At 46.3% G+C, this 16,924-nt stretch overlaps 4 protein-coding genes across 13 annotated transcripts; 2 read left to right on the plus strand and 2 right to left on the minus strand.

Moving 5' to 3' along the window:
• Window positions 1-208: 208 nt before the first annotated feature.
• On the minus strand, window positions 209-16,737 carry LOC117590424 (WW domain-containing adapter protein with coiled-coil homolog). 10 transcript variants are annotated; one of them, XM_034283036.1, is made up of 15 exons: window positions 16,719-16,737; window positions 8,054-8,141; window positions 7,383-7,419; window positions 4,388-4,766; window positions 4,071-4,313; window positions 3,932-4,006; window positions 3,777-3,852; window positions 3,631-3,716; window positions 3,449-3,544; window positions 2,931-3,382; window positions 2,614-2,867; window positions 2,019-2,536; window positions 1,766-1,944; window positions 1,477-1,604; window positions 209-1,411 (listed from the first exon to the last, which is right to left on the minus strand). In XM_034283036.1, exons 2-15 carry the CDS (start codon window positions 8,092-8,094, stop codon window positions 1,333-1,335), a joined length of 2,643 nt encoding a protein of 880 aa, XP_034138927.1. In that variant the 5' UTR covers window positions 8,095-8,141; window positions 16,719-16,737; the 3' UTR covers window positions 209-1,332. The 10 variants fall into 10 exon arrangements, with proteins under 10 accessions (XP_034138927.1, XP_034138926.1, XP_034138925.1 ...); XM_034283035.1 differs by lacking the exon at window positions 16,719-16,737 and adding an exon at window positions 8,801-8,932 and having other exon boundaries at window positions 8,054-8,513; XM_034283034.1 differs by lacking the exon at window positions 16,719-16,737 and adding an exon at window positions 8,745-8,920 and having other exon boundaries at window positions 8,054-8,513.
• LOC117590429 lies at window positions 9,638-10,711 on the plus strand. Its single transcript, XM_034283047.1, has 2 exons — window positions 9,638-9,808; window positions 9,877-10,711. The coding sequence occupies exons 1-2, from the start codon at window positions 9,725-9,727 to the stop codon at window positions 10,426-10,428; spliced, it is 636 nt and encodes a 211-aa protein (XP_034138938.1). The 5' UTR covers window positions 9,638-9,724; the 3' UTR covers window positions 10,429-10,711.
• Window positions 11,143-16,710, minus strand: LOC117590423. The gene is made up of 6 exons (XM_034283030.1): window positions 15,275-16,710; window positions 14,351-14,783; window positions 13,742-14,280; window positions 11,749-12,110; window positions 11,483-11,672; window positions 11,143-11,425 (listed from the first exon to the last, which is right to left on the minus strand). The coding sequence occupies exons 1-6, from the start codon at window positions 16,674-16,676 to the stop codon at window positions 11,262-11,264; spliced, it is 3,090 nt and encodes a 1,029-aa protein (XP_034138921.1). The 5' UTR covers window positions 16,677-16,710; the 3' UTR covers window positions 11,143-11,261.
• Window positions 12,180-13,543, plus strand: LOC117590428. Its single transcript, XM_034283046.1, has 2 exons — window positions 12,180-12,785; window positions 12,844-13,543. The coding sequence occupies exons 1-2, from the start codon at window positions 12,271-12,273 to the stop codon at window positions 13,430-13,432; spliced, it is 1,104 nt and encodes a 367-aa protein (XP_034138937.1). The 5' UTR covers window positions 12,180-12,270; the 3' UTR covers window positions 13,433-13,543.
• Window positions 16,738-16,924: the final 187 nt, after the last annotated feature.

Raw genomic sequence — 16,924 nt, forward strand, 5'->3', positions numbered from 1 at the left:
GTTCTGTTCTGTTCTGTTCTGTTTTGGGTTTATATGGGAGAAACATAAAAGTGTTTCACCCCCCCCCCCCCCCCCCCCCCCCCCCCCCACGTTGCGTTCCTCAAGCTGTTCTACAAAATTACTTGGAAGAGAAGCAGAAAGAACAGGCCCTAGTTGTTCTATGTAGTTCTCGGCTCTCTAATGTGAATCTTTTATTTTTTTGTTTTGTTTTCCTGCTAACGAAGGCTGAAAGCGTGTGAAGGATTCGACTGTTAGACTTGACTCGCATTTTGGTTTTGTATGTCCACCATTATTATGCTCATATGTACCATACAAATATGTACGTATTTATAGTAGATGCTGTGTTTCTTCTTTTTACATATACAATCTTTATATACTCTATATATATAGTTATATATATTTTGTATATAGTTTAATTTTTTGCTTTTTATTGTAGTTGAGTATACTATGTTGACATTTCTTGGTGTTCGGTTTCTGTTTTTGTTGTTGTTGTTGGTGTTTTTGTTGGTGTTGTTGGTGTTTTTGTGTCTTCGATTTAATTCGATTTCGAGGCTTTATCTCTATTGCTTCTTGATTGGTTTTCGATTTGTATATTGCATAGTTAAGTCATCTTACTTCATTTTTATCAGTTGTGGGTTGGTGTTTGTTGGTGATTCCTATTGAGTTTCTTCTCTTCCGCTGTCTTGCTTCATTGTTTGTTTAATTAATTATTTAATTTACGTTTTCTTGCTAATTATAAATTATATTTTAGTTTTTTTTTTTGTTGCAGTTGGTTTTCTTCATCTTGTTGTTGAACAGCTTGTTGTTTTCTTCTTGTTGTTGAACAGCTTGTTTTTGTTGTTGTTATCTTGTGGTGGAATATTTCTTGTCTCGTTGCTGTAGAGTTTCTTGCGCTGCAGCCGCGAGTTTTATAACTTTGCCTTCATTGTGACGCTGCCACCCCACAGCAGAGAGAGCACATGAGGGTTCTCTCGCGGATCACAAGAGAGCATCCGTTGTGTGGTTTTTGCTTTTAGGGCTGGCGGATGATGCGTCGCCGTGTGGGTAGAGTAGAGTCGAATCGAGTCGAGTAGAGGAGCAAAACAGCAGGATGCACGTGTGTGTGTGAGTATGGTGTTATTGGTGGCCGCCTGGCCCCACTCGCAATCACCATCACAGTCCCCACATCATCGCCAAAATGCGAGATGGAGAAGGCAATTCAATGCAGCTGGGTGGGGTTCTGGGCGTATCATCAACACATCATCGCAATCATCATCAGCTGCGCCAGAATATGCTCTTTTTGAGCCTGACAGACAGCTTGCGATGCACGCGCAGCCTAACCTGCTCCTGATCCTAAGTATCGTCAGACATGAACGCGTTCTGAGTCTTCGACTCCTCAATTCGGCGAATTTGCTGGCGCAAATACATGATTCTGTAAAGTAAATAAGACCAAACGGATAGAGTTTATAGATTATACTGTGACTTAGGGGCACTCACTTCTGTTCCTGGAGTGTGGCGTTGATCTCAGTGCTGCGCACTAGACTCCGCGCGCATTTTAGTTCCGCGCAAATTCTCGTGCAGGTAATATCCCCAAACAGATGCGTGTCCTCGCAGCATTTTTGCGCCTGCAACAAGGTACAAGGATTAATGTCAAATGTTCAACCACAAACGTGGCAATGGGCAACGGGCAACGGGGACGGGAGAGCGGCATGTTAGATCAAATAATTGGGAGGAATCAAATCAAAATAGAAATATGTTCATGTGTTATTGTACGACCATATCCTACCTCAAAGCTTACCTGACGCTCCAGTATCTCAGCCTGCCAATTGGTCACGTGCGCAATCAAGTCAGCGCGAAAGTATTTGGCCAACTTTGGCGAGATCTCCGGTCCTCGAAGATTTGCCGCCTGAACTGAAGAGCCCACACAGCTCTGCAATGAGCTAAGTGCGCCCGATGCCCCATCCACTACACAAGGAAGGAGATTAATTATTTAGTTGGTGAACCATTAGGAAGGAGGGAACAATTATGCAAAAACTTACACTTTCGCTGCTGTTGGGCCTGTTGCGCCGCCTGCTGTTGCTGCTGGACTGATGCCTGTGCGACTGCAAGGGCTGCCGCTGCCATTGTGGCGGCCATTGCCACCTGTTGCTGCTGCTGTTGCTGTTCTAAAGCTGAGCTTAAATCTAATTCCATGGTTGGTGTTGGCGGACCGCCATCCCCAAGAGACATCACCCCCGCCACACTGTTGCTGCCCATTGAGGTGATCACACTGATCCCACTGACGGCACCCAGGCCGGGTACAATATTTTGGCTGCTACCATTACCGCCACCGCCTGGTGTTGCCGGTGAGACACCACCATCGACAACAGTCTTGATCGGGCCGTAGGTCGCCTGGCAGGTATATGAATTTCCAATAATGCTGGCGGCATTCACAACCGTTCCGGTGTTCGTAATACCCACAATCGTTGGTATGGGACTCTTGGTATAATTCAGCGGGGGCGACAGATTGTGATGGGGATGCGACATGTACAGAGGGGAATTGATGCTGTTATTGTCCCTGAAAGAGAATATATTTTTGAAAGAATTATCAGTTAGGTTAGGCATGGAGAAGGGAGGGACAGTTGGAAGACATACCTTAAGCTATTTAAGCTATTGCCGGTGACTGAATTATTGACCGAATTGTAGGCATGATTCACCAATGCATCGGACCCTGATGCATTCACAGATGAATTGTGTTGCCCATGGTCGTGCACGCTCATACCCAAATGCATCTTTTGACGTCCCTTGCTGCCGCTGCCAGGCGGCAACGGTGCATTTGAGTTTAGGTGATGCTGGTGTTGATGCTGCTGCTGGTGGGGATCCTGATTCGACAGCGTTGGCACAGTCGTCTACAAAAGTGAATTATCAATTATTCAAAGCAAAGAAAAAGCATATTAAAGGGAAGAACCTACGCTGGAGGTTGAGCCAATGTGGCCAACAACTGAGTTTCTAAGGCTGCTGCTGTTGCTGCTGCTGCTGCTATTGGCAATGCTTGGGGGCACCGAGGAGAGTCCGCTGGTGGGTAGCATGGTGGCACCGGACACGGGTCCCGCGCCTGACCCACTACCGCTGTAGTGCAACGCAGCTGCTGCAGCCGCTGATCCTCCCATTGGCGCTCCACCAGCTCCCGAGGAGCTACCAGTATTCGGATGTGAGGCCAGCCGGGGCAATGCATTACCCATGGGTTGATCCATTGTTGCATTGCTGCTATTACCACCACCGCTGCCGCCGCCGCCTCCTCCTCCACCTGCACTCATCCCGGTGCCGCCATGCGTGGTGGGGGTGCCGGTCAGGGAGTAGCTGGCCTCTGAGGTGGGCGTCGAATCGCCGCTAATATCCATATCAGCACTCTCGTTATGCCGACCTGTTGTTTGGTCAGAGACTTGCATGAGAAACGTAATCCTGCATTAAGTTTCGGGCTCAAACATACCATCCAAACGTCTCCGATGACTCGGCGGTCCCACATCATCATTGTAGCTCCATCTCAGTCGTGTATTATCCCGCGAAGAATTGGAATGTTTGTATGCTGTCCAAAAGAGAGTGTAAAAGAGAGAGACAGAGAGAATTAATAATAGGAATCCAATAGAGAAATATCTCCCATATCTGACTTACTCGATCTGCTGAAGCGATCATCGCGATCTCGGTCACGCTCCTTATCGCGATAGTCCTTCTCCCTATGCTGATCACGGGGCAAATTCCTAGAAAACAAATACACACTGAAGGAGCGGAGGAAAGGGAGAAAGGGAGATGATTATTACCTTTCTCTGTCCACCCATTCCTTTGGCTTCTCCCACTGAGAGATTTCCGTTTTGCAGTTGTAATAATACATTTTTCCTGCAAAGAGAATCAAAACAGAGGAACACACTTAGCATTAGGCATCGCAGCTATTATTGCAACTATCGTAGACACTCACCCGATGAGCTGACATGTTCACTCCAGTCGCCATAACGCGCCGTACGCTCACCTCTGTCGCTGCGATCCCGCTTGTCTGTGTGTACCGAGAGAAAGAACATAAATAACTATAATAATTATGTGTGTGCCAGTCCACTCACCTGCATATTTATCCTTCTTGTACATATCCCTGTCACGATCAGAGCCACGATCACGCTTGTCGCGGATATCACGCAAATCACGATCTCTCTCCCGATCGCGATCATCAGAGCCGGAACGTTTGTCATTCTCGCGGGAGGAGCATAGTTTGCCGCTGGCACCGCTGCCTCCGCCACGACGATCCCTGTCATGATTAGTGCGATACGATTCCGAGTCCCGATCATTGCCACGTCGATCTCTTTTATCTAATTATAGAAAATGAATCATTAGCAAAGAGTTTGGCAGGGAAAAACTGTAGCCTTAGCCGACTACTACTTACCAGAATATTTATCCTTCTTGTAGACATCACGATCCCGATCGCGCATCTTTTGTATGAAGCTGTAGCGCTCGTTGCTGCCACCACGGCCACCTCCGCCACCACCGCCGCTTCCTCCGCCACCACCAACGCTGCCACTCCCCCGATGATCGTTGCGATCCCGCAAGTCGTGTGACCTCGATGAGGGGGAATCAATATCGGGCGATTGAGAGCGATAGCTGTTGCCATTGTTTAGTGGGCCACCACCGCCGCCGCCATTACCGCTGTTGCTGCCGCCACCGGTGCCGCCACCGCCACTGCCACCCGGTGAGAGGTCGCGATCGCGATAATTGGAGGAACGATCACGTTCATAGTCGCGCTTTGAACTGCTGTACTTTGAGCTCTGGATGGGTAGACAGACGGGGAGGAGCACAAGTGTTGGAGAGAGTAGAAAAAGGACATTGTCATATATAGATTTTTAGTCTGGGTCTCGCTCTGCAAAGCTGCTGATGGATGCGGATGCTCTAATGCTCTGCTCTGATGTCTTTTTTTATTTTGTTTAATTAGTTGGTTAATTATTATTAATTATTAAGTTATGGTTATATGGTTACGGCTGCTGCTTTTCTGCTTGGGGGGACGGGGGCAAGTACTTTCGGTTAGTTGTCAAACAAAAGGGTAAAACTAAATTCTACGCAATGGTTCTTAACTAATGACAAAAATAATACTCCTTAATACGGAATGCAAGAGAAAAATGCATCTACTATTTTTGCCAATTTGTGTTTTTGTTTTTCTTGTGAGAGAATAAATATAATGCCAATACGCCAATATACATACAAATGTATATAAAACAAAAAGGAAATGAGAGAATATTATATTATGTGTGTGTGTTTTTTTTTTGCGCTGTTTTTCCTTTTGGAATTTCGTTTGCACTGCAAAACGAAACGGTAAAAAATAACGGTAACAAACGTAGGAGCGAACGAAACTGGAACGAAGGGAACGTAACGAAACGGTAAACAAAACTCAATTTGAGTTGAAATTATACAAATTCATAAGAATTCTTTGGTTTTTTGGTTAAATATTTTTGTTGGGCATTGTTTTTTTTTTGTTGTTGCTTGCTTCTTTTGCAGTTGCTGCTTCTTCATCTTTGACGGCTTCCTTCTTTTTACTTTCTTCTGGCGGTGCTGCTCATCCACTCTCTTCTCTTTCTCTCTCTCTCTATCCTCTCTCTGACTCGCTTTTACTTACATCTAGGCGACAGAAGCCAACAGCTGACGTTGACATCGATGTCATTGCTGCCGCTGCGACTGCGCTCTTGCTGCTGCTGCTGCTGCTGCCGCTGCTGCTGCTGCAGTTCGCTGGCGCTGCCACCGAGAGAGACAAATCAACGGCCATGTTGCTGTTGTTGCTGCTGTTGTTGTGGTTGTGGTTGCCGCTGCTGCTGCTGATGCCCCTCATCGATGACTTGCTGCTCCTCCTGCCCAGGGGCCGCCTGATCCTGATCCTCGTCCTGGTCCTCGTCCTAAAGCTGATTAGGATATCAATGTTGTTGGATTTCTTGTATAAACTTTGGATTTTTAAAACCGCAGAGTAAGCTCTGCTTTCGTCTTGCGGCGCCTTTTCGGCTTCTCCTTTTTATTTCGCCTTTCCTGTTCGCTTCTCCTTTTGTTGCTGTTGTTGTTTAAATTGATTGTTGCTTAAGTTTTGTTTTTTAGGCACGTTTGTGTATATTGTTACTATTTTTTGATGGTTTTTGTTTGTTTTAAATTTGTAATAGTTCCTATTTTCCTTTTGTTTTGTTAAGGCTACTGATTTGATTAAGATTTGGTTTAGGCAGCGCTTAGTAATTTGTTGTGCATTGTAATTATTGCTTCTAATAGTCGTATATATACAGATACATATATATCAATCTATATATGTATATATTGTATAAATATGTATAATTTTAATAGTTTAATAAATGGAAATATTCGATTTGTAAAATTGTTTAATAATAACTTCTATAGAATATTCATAGGTCTCGGTTTAAAGCATTTTTTTCCGGGCCTTTTGTTAGGGTATATTCCATCTTCTGTTTGATATATATATTTTTTTCAGATTAATATTTTGCGCAAACGTTTTTTCGTAGGATATTTTTGTTGTTGTATTATTTCGCTTGTTTATTAGTTTACAAATATGAAGTAAATATATATATTTATATGTATAAATGATTTGGCGTTTTGTTTGGTTGGTTTGCTTTTAGTATCGAAGTAGTATATTTTCAAGGCGTTTTTCCAGTTTCGTTAATAATTCTGTGTTTGCTTTTTCGCATACGATATAGATTCGTTTCTTAATCGTTTCAATATCAGTTCGGTTGGCTGCAATGCCGCGTGTTCCCAATGGGTTAAAATGAAACGGTTTTTGTCAGTTCTAGAATGGATTGTGGGGGGAATATGGGGGGTCTGTGGGTTTCAGAGGTGTCTGTTTTGCGGGGTGGAGTGTTTCTTGACATTTGGATGCACACACACTCACACAGTTACACACACATACAAACCGTTGGGGGGGGACGGGGGGGGGGGACACATCAATACATAAGGGAAATATAATTTTGGGTTTGTGATGTCTAAAAATCAAACCATTTATCAACGCAAAAATTAGATATTGGTTGGGTGGATGGGTGTTCTTCTACATAAATTGATATGATAACTGGATGGATTTTGCATTGGCTTTTTGGCTCTATATATACACACACAGATGGCCACTAAAGAAAAACTATTTGTTAACACTATCCTACAAAATAAAACTAAACAAAAACAAAAAAACATGCAAAATAGTCAAGCAACCGAATCTCAAAATACGATACGAAAAGATACATCAGAGGGCGGGTGGGGCTTGGGTTTTGATTAGTAGAGTTGTACTATTTTTGTTTTCTTTTTCTTTGTAGTTGGTCTTTTGTTTATTGTTTTCTGTTTTTTTTTTTTTTTTTGTATATTTGGACGTTTTGTTCTTTGGTTTTTCTTTTACACGGAAACTGTCTGCTCACCTGGTAGGAAGTGTGACTGGTATGCTTCTCAAAGTACCTGCAGAGTTAAAGGTAAAGAGAATAAATATATGGATTAGATTATTTAATGAATAAATAAATAACTATATGCACTCTTTGTTTTGGGCTGTTACTTTTTTTCGTGTATTTCAAAACGTTTAAAATGCAAACTCAATTAATAAGAATAACCGAAAATACAAATAAAAGAACTAAAAGGTAAATGGCAAAAGCAAAACTGTAAATGTGGATAGGAATCTCTTTTTCGTTTGCCAGCTGAGCCGGTGCGAGCGAGAGGCAGCTAGCGTGTGGTGAAAATACAAAACACACACGAACAACTGGAGAATGAAGCATAAGCCAAAAACTACAACTAAACGCCACTTAAAAATGAATGAAACTATTCGATGAATGGCCGAAAATCATAAGAATTATGAAATTGATGAACAAACCAAAATATTGCAAAGGCCGGTAAAAGATAGATAGGGAGGGGACTGGGGCTGCTACGAGCATAGCCACACAGAACGTAAACAAAAAATATTCAATTATGGGTTTGCCTCTATGCATGAATGTGTGTGCCTGTCTGTGCCTGTTTTCAGCCTGCATGTGCAGATGCGTTTGCCCATGTGTGTGCGAATGTGTGTTTCTGTGTGTGGGTGTAGTGTAATTGGAAATCATACCCATCGTTCATACGCTGCGGTTTTCTAGCATGCATTACCATCAATGCAAAATGTTCGCCAAATACGCTGCTTCTATTGTGATTGTTGTGATGCTCCTCCAGCTGCTGCTGCTGCTACTGCTACACCTGCTCCTGCACTCAGAGTGACAGTGCGGAACCTTTTCTGTCTCCAAACTGGGGCTAATTACGGATAGGGTCCGGCCTCTGTCCTTGGGTTCTTCCTTTGGCTTTCCTTGCCTTTAGCTCTGCTGCGCCTGCTGATGTCCTTTGTGGCGGCTAAAGTTTCTTTTTCGGGGCTTTTGCCGCCTCCTTCTCACCTGCCAAGGCACACGCTTGTGTTTGTGTGGAATATATATATATATATGTGTGTGTGAACGTGATGGGGGGGGGGCTCTCTCAACGCGGGCGTGAGCGTTTGTTTCGCCGTTTAGCAGCCGTTTTTTGGCTTTGCTTGTTGCCTCCTGAAATAACAGAACCAACATTAGCTATTTGTGTCCAATTCCTGTGCAAATTATGAATTTTATTTGGAAGAATGCATTGCGGCTTGCACTTTTTTCACTGGATGAAGTGTGAGCTCGCATATGTGTTTGTGTGTGTATGTGTGCGTGTGAGTGTCGTTGTCGCTTCTCCGTATTTTTCATTGCTTCTTTGGGGTCGCCTCTGGTTTAATTAGCTTACCGCAATTCGCTTACCGCTCGCATGCACAACGCACTACACGGTGTATTTAGTTGTTAAAAATATAAATTACTTGATAACTCGCCCCCGACTGCTGCGTTTGGCCTCTATACTTGATGATTTTTTTCAATTCTTTTACATTACGCTTTGTGCGGTCTGTTCGTCGGCACGGCCGTGTTGAATTTGACAAATCAGCTCATATACTCATCTCGCTTGCACTCTGGTTGGCCAAGCAGTCATAGGGATAGCTGTGCAAAAGACAAGGAGAAAAGTATGTTTCAACATGTTAGTACTCGTGGTGAACAGCAGATGGCGAAATTAGTCCAGCACAGTGTTTATTCGATCACTTTGACAAACATAAATCGGCTCATATTTGCGTTAAGAATAACATATTATCGATATATCGACATTTTCATTTAACATTTAAAAAAAAATTGTTCACTAAGAATAAACCAGAGTCTAGCCCGATTATGTTTTAAAGATAGAAGAACTGCCCCCAAACCACTCCGAGCTTATTATAATATGCACTTATGCTCCTTCTCCCTTTCAGGAAAACAATATAATTATCTTCCTCTTTTGTTGTGCGCGCCATTTTTCAAATTGTTCAATGTTATCAGGAGAGAGGGTGATTATAATGAAAAATTCAAATACAAATTTGTAAAATATAAGGTCATAAGGTATACAAACCAATACAAATTAGTATTTACGATAGGCAAAAATTGATTTTTCAATCGGATTAAATTATTGTTTCAGTGGTGAAAGTCTTTGCAAGCTTGTAATTTCAAATATAACATCAAAATCAAGGAATCTGATTTAAGAATACGGTATATTTACGGTATATTTTGAAGATGCAATGGTACATTTTGGCATATTTACGAGGCCCTGGCGGTATATTCTATCGATAATTTCGCTGTCACACTGGTCACACTGCTTGGATTTGTTCGCAAACAAAAAAAATAAAAAAAGTATAAAAGAATTCTGAAGATTTTTCAAAGGAATGAGACCGCCGCAACCCAAAAATTTGATCAGCAATCACATATTTCTGACCCCCAGCAGCGACTACGTTCGCAGCGTAGGGAAGGTGAGTGCACAGAACCCAAAAGCATTATGTCCGTGCTCCTCCGCATTCAAACATTTCCTCTACTGCAGCTATGCGAACGCGCCACGCTCCAAGACAAGCGAGTGCTGCTCATCACAAGTCGCCTGTACGATCTGTCGAAGGGTCACGATGGCTGGGATGGCCGTCAGTCCGTCGTCAAGGGTCGCATTTCTGTCTGCAAGCTAATTGACATCGAGAGTACGCCGCAACAACTGCTGGACCTGCATGATGGCTACGAGCCATCGCACGATCTGCCAGATCTCATTGTCTTTGACTTGCACTCCATAATTTCGGAGCTGCTGAAGCGACCCGTGCTGCAGCAGTGCTCCACCGACAAGCTGGTGCGCCACATTGCCAAATGTTCGGCCGCCTTTGCCAATTACCGTGAGCTGGTCTGCAATGAGCGGCTCGGTGGCAAGCCGTCGGATGCTAATGGAGCCAATGGAGTGGACACCATTGTGATAATGTCACAGGAATCATATCCCATGACACCGGCACAGTTCAAGCTGCTGATGGGCCTCTATTACTGTGGCAACGAGTGCTACACAAACTTCTCCCAGCTCTCGGCTCAGATCTCGCTATCCCAAGGCTTGGGCGTTTAAGCGCGCATAGAATGAACACTGAATGTGCCTTAGCTAGTTCCTTATAAACAAACAAAAAAAACACTCGTACATATCCCTCAGCAGCTGGAATAGAGCAGAGAATACCGCAAGGACATTCGAAATACTCGTAGATATTTACCAAGAAAAAACAAAGAACATTTACAAACATACATGGCATCCATGCAAACTGATTACACAAAAAAAAAACACACACACCAACATGAATCGAATCATCGATTTGAGGCCCAAGACTTGAAAACTTTAAACATTAAACATTACCAAACAAATCAACAATTACGATAATTGTAATTGTAATTGTAATATGTATATGTACATAAAAATATATTTAACAACAATTAAACGTACATCTATGCATATGAATTTCAAGTGAAGGGAGGAGGCGTCCTCGGGGAATGTGTGAAAAATGTATGATTGGCTTCCGAGAGGAAGAGAAAATGTAGAGCAAACCTTTAGGACGTTCCCTTTAACCTCTCCGGCTAACCCACTCAAAGCCCCAATTTACATTTAATTATGTGATATATAAATATTACAAATTTATTAACTAATTGAGGCTACAAAAAAATATACAATATTATAATTGATAAAACAGCTAAAACAAATTAATAACTAAATGGAAATCTTATTTCGCTAAGCCATTTCTGGAGAGAAATTTAGAACTTAGATGCGAAAGAGATTTGCGATACTTAAAGCTAGAGACACACGCACAAAAAAAAAACAAAAAAAAGGAACTAAGAATTGTATGCATAAAGCCCTGACCCAACCCCAGAGAGACGCCACACACGGCATTGGCATGGGCCAGTCGGAGTCTGCTCTTAAATGTAGTCCAGCATGCCGCTGACAATCTCAAAGGCATCCCGAGCCGTTGGCTCAATGGCGCTGCTGGGCAGCAGATAGCCATGGACACCATTGTCTGCCAGCTGGATGGTATAGCTGAAGGGTATGCCAATCTCGTAGGCGGCAAAGGCATCGGCGCAACCTTTGCAAATACTTGGAGGATGAGTGAGAGTCCAAATGGGGCTGATTGTTTGCTTACCGGAACGCTGCTCGATCAGATCGTTGGAGGCATCCACTTTGTAGCGCGATTTGCTGCCCTTTTTGCGCAGGCCATCGGTGCCCACCATGGCCACGTCCAGGAAGTCATCCAAGCGCTCCGAATTGAATGTGGAATTGGTCTTCACCGGATACGAAACCACTTGGCCATATGCCTGCAGCGAAATGTAGAGCTGCATGGGGGGGGGGAGGAGAATCAAGGATCAAGGCAATCGTTCAGAGCGTTCAAACAAAAGTCAAACCACTCACCTTGATCTGTGTGCGTTGATCCATGAGAAAATCGGAGACGGCCTTTGTCTCTGGCTCGGAGAAGGGTGCGGGTCCCGCATAGAACTCATTGCACGGCGCCTTGGAGCTGCCACGCTTGCCCCAATGATAGAGCCAATTCCGATCAAGATCCACGCCGTGGCATACCTTATCCGGGCCGCGTTTCGGTTGCAGCCACGTCATGGCCGAGTCGAGCAGTCCGCCCGGTGTGCGGGCCATGTGCTGGGAGCGCGACTTCTTCCAGAAACGATCGTACTCATGGCTAAAGGCATAACCGTCCGGATTCAGCACGGGCATAACATACCACGTGGTATTGCGTATCAGCTCCAGCTCCTCGTTGCTCTCTAACGTAAGGTGGAAATCAGATTCAGTATTCAAAGTTGCCTTTGCCATAGTCGTATCCTGAAATTCCCCATAGACAGAAGGAAAAACAAACGTCCCCCGCTCCAACAAAATTAAACGTGTAAAAAAAACTGCTGCTGCTGCTGCTGCTGCTGCCGGAAAATGACAGAGAAAACCATGATGCCAGCCATGATGGACTACAGCCTGGGCATGGCCATGCGCCACCTGTCCACGTCGCTGTGTCCGTGCAAAAAGTGCAGGGAGCGGCGCACGTATCGGGACAGAGCGCTGGCGGGCAGCGGACGAAGCAGCCCTGAGGAGCGTGAGTACGGCTGCAGGCACACGAGCTTCAGCAGCCTGCCGTTGTACAGACTAATGCCTGAGGTGCCGGACGACATCGGCTTCGGTTTCAGAGAACTCAACTTCAGAGCCACAGAGAGTAGAATCGCAGCCGCTGGCAGCCTGATGATTGGAGGTAGCACCAGCTTTATAGGTGGCCGGAGTTTCGTACAGTTTGATGAAGCCACAGCTGCTGGCAACAACAACAACCACAACAACAATAACAACAAAAACAACAGCTACAACACGCTTCGCGGACCCGTGGGCATTGATTTCTTTAAAAACGAAACCATCAACCTTGCCCTCACCTTAATCATTGAGATTTTTGGCGTACTTGTGTGAGTATTTGCGATCTAGATCCGGGATCTTAGATGCCTAAATGTGTCCTTTTTGTAGTTTCTTTGCCGTCTGCACAATCAGCTTCTGGATCACATTGGGCTATTATGTTGTGAAGCTATTGGTGGACTTGAAGAATGCAGACAAGCGCGTCAAGACGGCAGTGGCCATAGTAGTTGGCCTCCTAATGATGGCCTTTCTGGTGACGCTGGTCACGAATCGTGAGGGTGGCTTCTGCTGCCGTGCCAAGAGTCGTGCCAAGGCCGGGAGCAGGTGGAGCCTCAACTGTTGTCCCCGGCTCAAGGGCTTGCTCAATGTCAAAGCAAAGGTTGTGGCAGTGCCGGCCAAGCTAAAGCCACCAACATGTCCAGCAGCGTCGCCAAAGACCACCAGCGTCCGCCAGCCAAAGGTGTGCAAACAAAAGGTGAAATCGGTGGCAATCAAGAGCGGCAGGCAGCCCATCAAATGCTGGCTGGGCAAATGCAACATCGAGCCAAGATCAGGCCCAACAAAAGTTCGCTACACGGACAAGCAGGTACGAGCCATTTACACGAACTCCAAGCGGTATGCCATACCCTGTGAGATGAAGCAGCCGCCGATGGTGATTGTCTGGATACGGGAACTAATTGCACGCCTCATGGGCTCATAAAAACGGGGATCGCAGGTTTCAGGGTAGCAAACGGAACAAATCAAAATTTTAAAGTTGAAATAAACACTGGAGCCAATTTCCTACTGGGCTACGGGTAGCCCAATTACTCTATCTCTATCCCTTTCTAGCGCTTGTATTTCTAAGCGTGGTGGATAAGTAATTGGTTCTCCCCACAGACCAAGGTGACTTTGCGGAGAAAGACAAACGCTAGAAAGGGATAGCGATAGAGATAGAGTCGTGCCGACCGACTACAGTTATAAATGAAATGGAAGAAAATACGGCAAATATTTAGAGGGCTTGTCCACTCACTGTTGGTTTTCATCAATCGCAGCAGCTCGGCGATCATCCAGGTGGCCGTGGCTGGTCCAATCCATGCCAGACCATGGGCGCCAGCCTCCACAAAGACGGCATTCGCCTGGCCGGATTTTCGCTTGCGCTTGGGTCTCTTGTAGCCCGAGGATGTGGCATTGGCTGCTGCATTGGCCGCCGATTGCTTCGACTCGATTTTGACAACAATCAGTGGACGACCCTCGTAGGAGCGTCCAATGTGGATGAGCTCGACAAGCTGCGGATGCCGCATGCGCATCGTTTCCAGATATTGCACAATCTCGTCGTGTGTGTGATAACGGTTCCAGGTCATGCCAGGCTGTGCAATGGCCATGGGCCTCGGCTTGGATGGTCGCTTCGTGGCGATGGGTGTCGTGTGCAGATAATCCTCCTTCGACTGCTCATAGGCAATGGCCTTGCCCACATCAAAGATGAGCACCTCATGGGCAATGCCCTCGTAGTTGAGTGTGCCCTGGAAATCCACGAGCATTTTTTGCGGCACCAGGACATCGGTGAGACCTCTGGCATGGGAATTTGTAAGCGATTTGGAAGAGCCTCACAGCCTGACAGCCTGACAGCCTGACAACTCACCTGAGACTGGGCCCCTTCAGCCACTGCATCTTGACGCCATCCTCGCCCTTCTTGAACTCCTCCAGTGCTCGCACCTGTGCCTCATCCTGCGGCTTCAAGCGCCATATCTGATACTTATCATAGCTTATCCTGCGCGGCATATCCGGCTTCTCGGTGGTCGTCGTTGTCGTCCCCTTGGTCGTTGTCATTCTGGTGACCAGCGCCTGCAGCAAAGGATTCGCCGTCGTTGTGCCCGTGGAGTTCACTATGTGATGGGCGAGTATGCCAATCCAGTTTTGTGGATTCCTCAATGGATCCACAATTGTCAATATGGGCACCTGAGCGGCAGCCTGAGCCGACGGTTGGCTGGTTGTCGTCGACGTCGTCGTTGATGTCGTGCTGCGCCGGCGCACTTTCCTTTTGGGCTTAGCGTCGAACCAGCTATAAAACCATTCTGAAAAGGCAACAAAAAGTCGATCACATTTTCAGTCGGAGAGAGGGAAAGAGACAAAGAGGGGGAGTGCAGAAAGCGTGACACAAAAATTGAGTCAGAATAAACTCCCACATGCAGCAACCATTCGAGGGTCGTCGTTCTACCTATTGATTCTCATGGTGGCTCTACCTTCTACCTTCTCGGATACCCACTCGGGCTTATGGGATGCATTAGGTCTCATTTTTATTAGGGGGAAAGCGGCTATCAGATTGTAGCAGGAGGTTTTCCTCATACCAAATGTCTTGCCTATTGGTTAGTCTATGTCTGTCCGTCTGTCTGTCCGTCCGTCTTATTTGAAAACTCTTTCTCAGAGACCATAGGAGCTAGAGTCACCAAATTTTGCATTCAGACTCATGTGATATCATAGTTTCAAATTTTGGAATCATTGGATCATAATTATAGCAGAAATTGTAGAAATTCAGAACTTTGCATGGATTTGCACTTTTACTCACTGTCATAGTCATCTTCATCGGCATCGGTGGGCGTTGTGGTTGTTGTTGTTTTGCCAAGGCCAAACCATGACTCCAGCCAACTCGCTGGCTCCTGGGTGGGTGCTGGCACTGGCAGCACTGTGGTTGTGCTGGTGGTGGTGCTGCCAATCTTCTTGGTGCGTCGTCCCGGACCAAACCAAGAGCTAAACCAACTGCCCAGGCCCAGGCCCAGGCCGCTGCTGCCGTCCTCCTCCTCCTCGTCGTCATCATCTTCCTCGTCTTCGGACTGAGCATAGGCCTCGTTGCTGTGTGCGCTGTGGTAGAGCGTGTAGCTGGGATATTTTGGATACTTTGTGGGCTGCACCTTGTGATCCTCCTCGTCCTCCTCGTCGGTGGACGACGACGATGGACTGCCGAAGCCAAAGTCCATCAGGCGGGACATGGCCACTTGAACGGGATAGAAAATCATGCGAAAAAATCCACCAATGCCACCAGAATCATCATCATCGTAGTCATCCTCCTCCGATGAGGATGCCAAGGCGGGCGGTCGTCTCCGTATGCGTATCCGCTTCTTCTTTTTGGCCATGCTGTTCTTTGTGCTGGACAACTGCTCCTCCTCCACATCAGTGCTGGAGGGTGCGAGCGTTGTTTCCACCTCCGACTCTGACTCTTCCATGGCCCCAAAGTCGGCGCCCTCCTCCGCCGAGCTGCTGTCCTCCTTGAGATCTTCGGGGCTGCTACTGCTGGTTGCTTGTGCAGACTGTCCCGGCTCCTTTTCATCGCCAGCATCCTCATCCTCATAGTAGTAGGCATCCTCCTCCTCCTCCCCATCGGCATCATCATCATCGTAGTCCCCGCCAGACATCAGCTCGAATATATCAAAACCTGAGCCCTTCTCTGCCTTTGCCTTGGCCTTTGACTTTGTCTTTGGCTTTTTCTGTTTCTTTAGTTTGACTTTGCTCTGATCTGGCAGAGAATGATTCTCCTTGGCTGCCCCACTATGATTCCTGTGCAGCAGATGAACAGCGTGTGGCAGGTGCAACACTCCAGGTCCCGCCGCCGCATCAGGTCCCACTTGTGGTTTGGTTTGCGGCTTTGGCTGAGGTTTGCTTTTGCTTTTGCTGCTGCTGCTGCTGCTGCTGCCGCTGCCCTTGGGTCGCCTTGGCCTGGGGCTGCCAGATCCTCCACCTCTTCTACGACTTCTGGCTGTTCCTGCTCCAACTCTGAAGCCTGCTTTTAGTGGAGATCTTTCGAGGGTGGATGCTGCTGCTCCTCCTTCTTCTACTGCCAATCCTCCGCTTGCTGCCCGACGATGTCTCACATGTAGCTGAGGCCGAGCATAATGCTCCTGAAATCCCTGACTCAATCCAAATGAATGCTGACTGAAAATATTGCCAACCGTTGATGTGGTGGCCAGCGGCATGTGTGGCTTCTCCAGCTGCGTGGAACCAGGTGGTGGAATCGTTGTTGTTGTTGTGCTGCTGCTGCTGCTGCTGCCTGCCGGCCGCTTGCCCAGTATAATGAGTGGCGGACCAGCGTGTCCTGTTGCCGTTGTTGTGCTGTTGCCTCGCCGCTTTTGTCCAGGCCGACGTTTAATTGTCTTCACAGGAGTTGGCTTCTTCTTCTTGCGCTTCTTTCGCTTTATGTTGGATATTTTGGGTCTCCTTGTTG

Source organism: Drosophila guanche, unplaced genomic scaffold, assembly GCF_900245975.1.
Source record: "Drosophila guanche unplaced genomic scaffold, DGUA_6, whole genome shotgun sequence".
Taxonomy (NCBI): Eukaryota; Metazoa; Arthropoda; class Insecta; order Diptera; family Drosophilidae; genus Drosophila; species Drosophila guanche.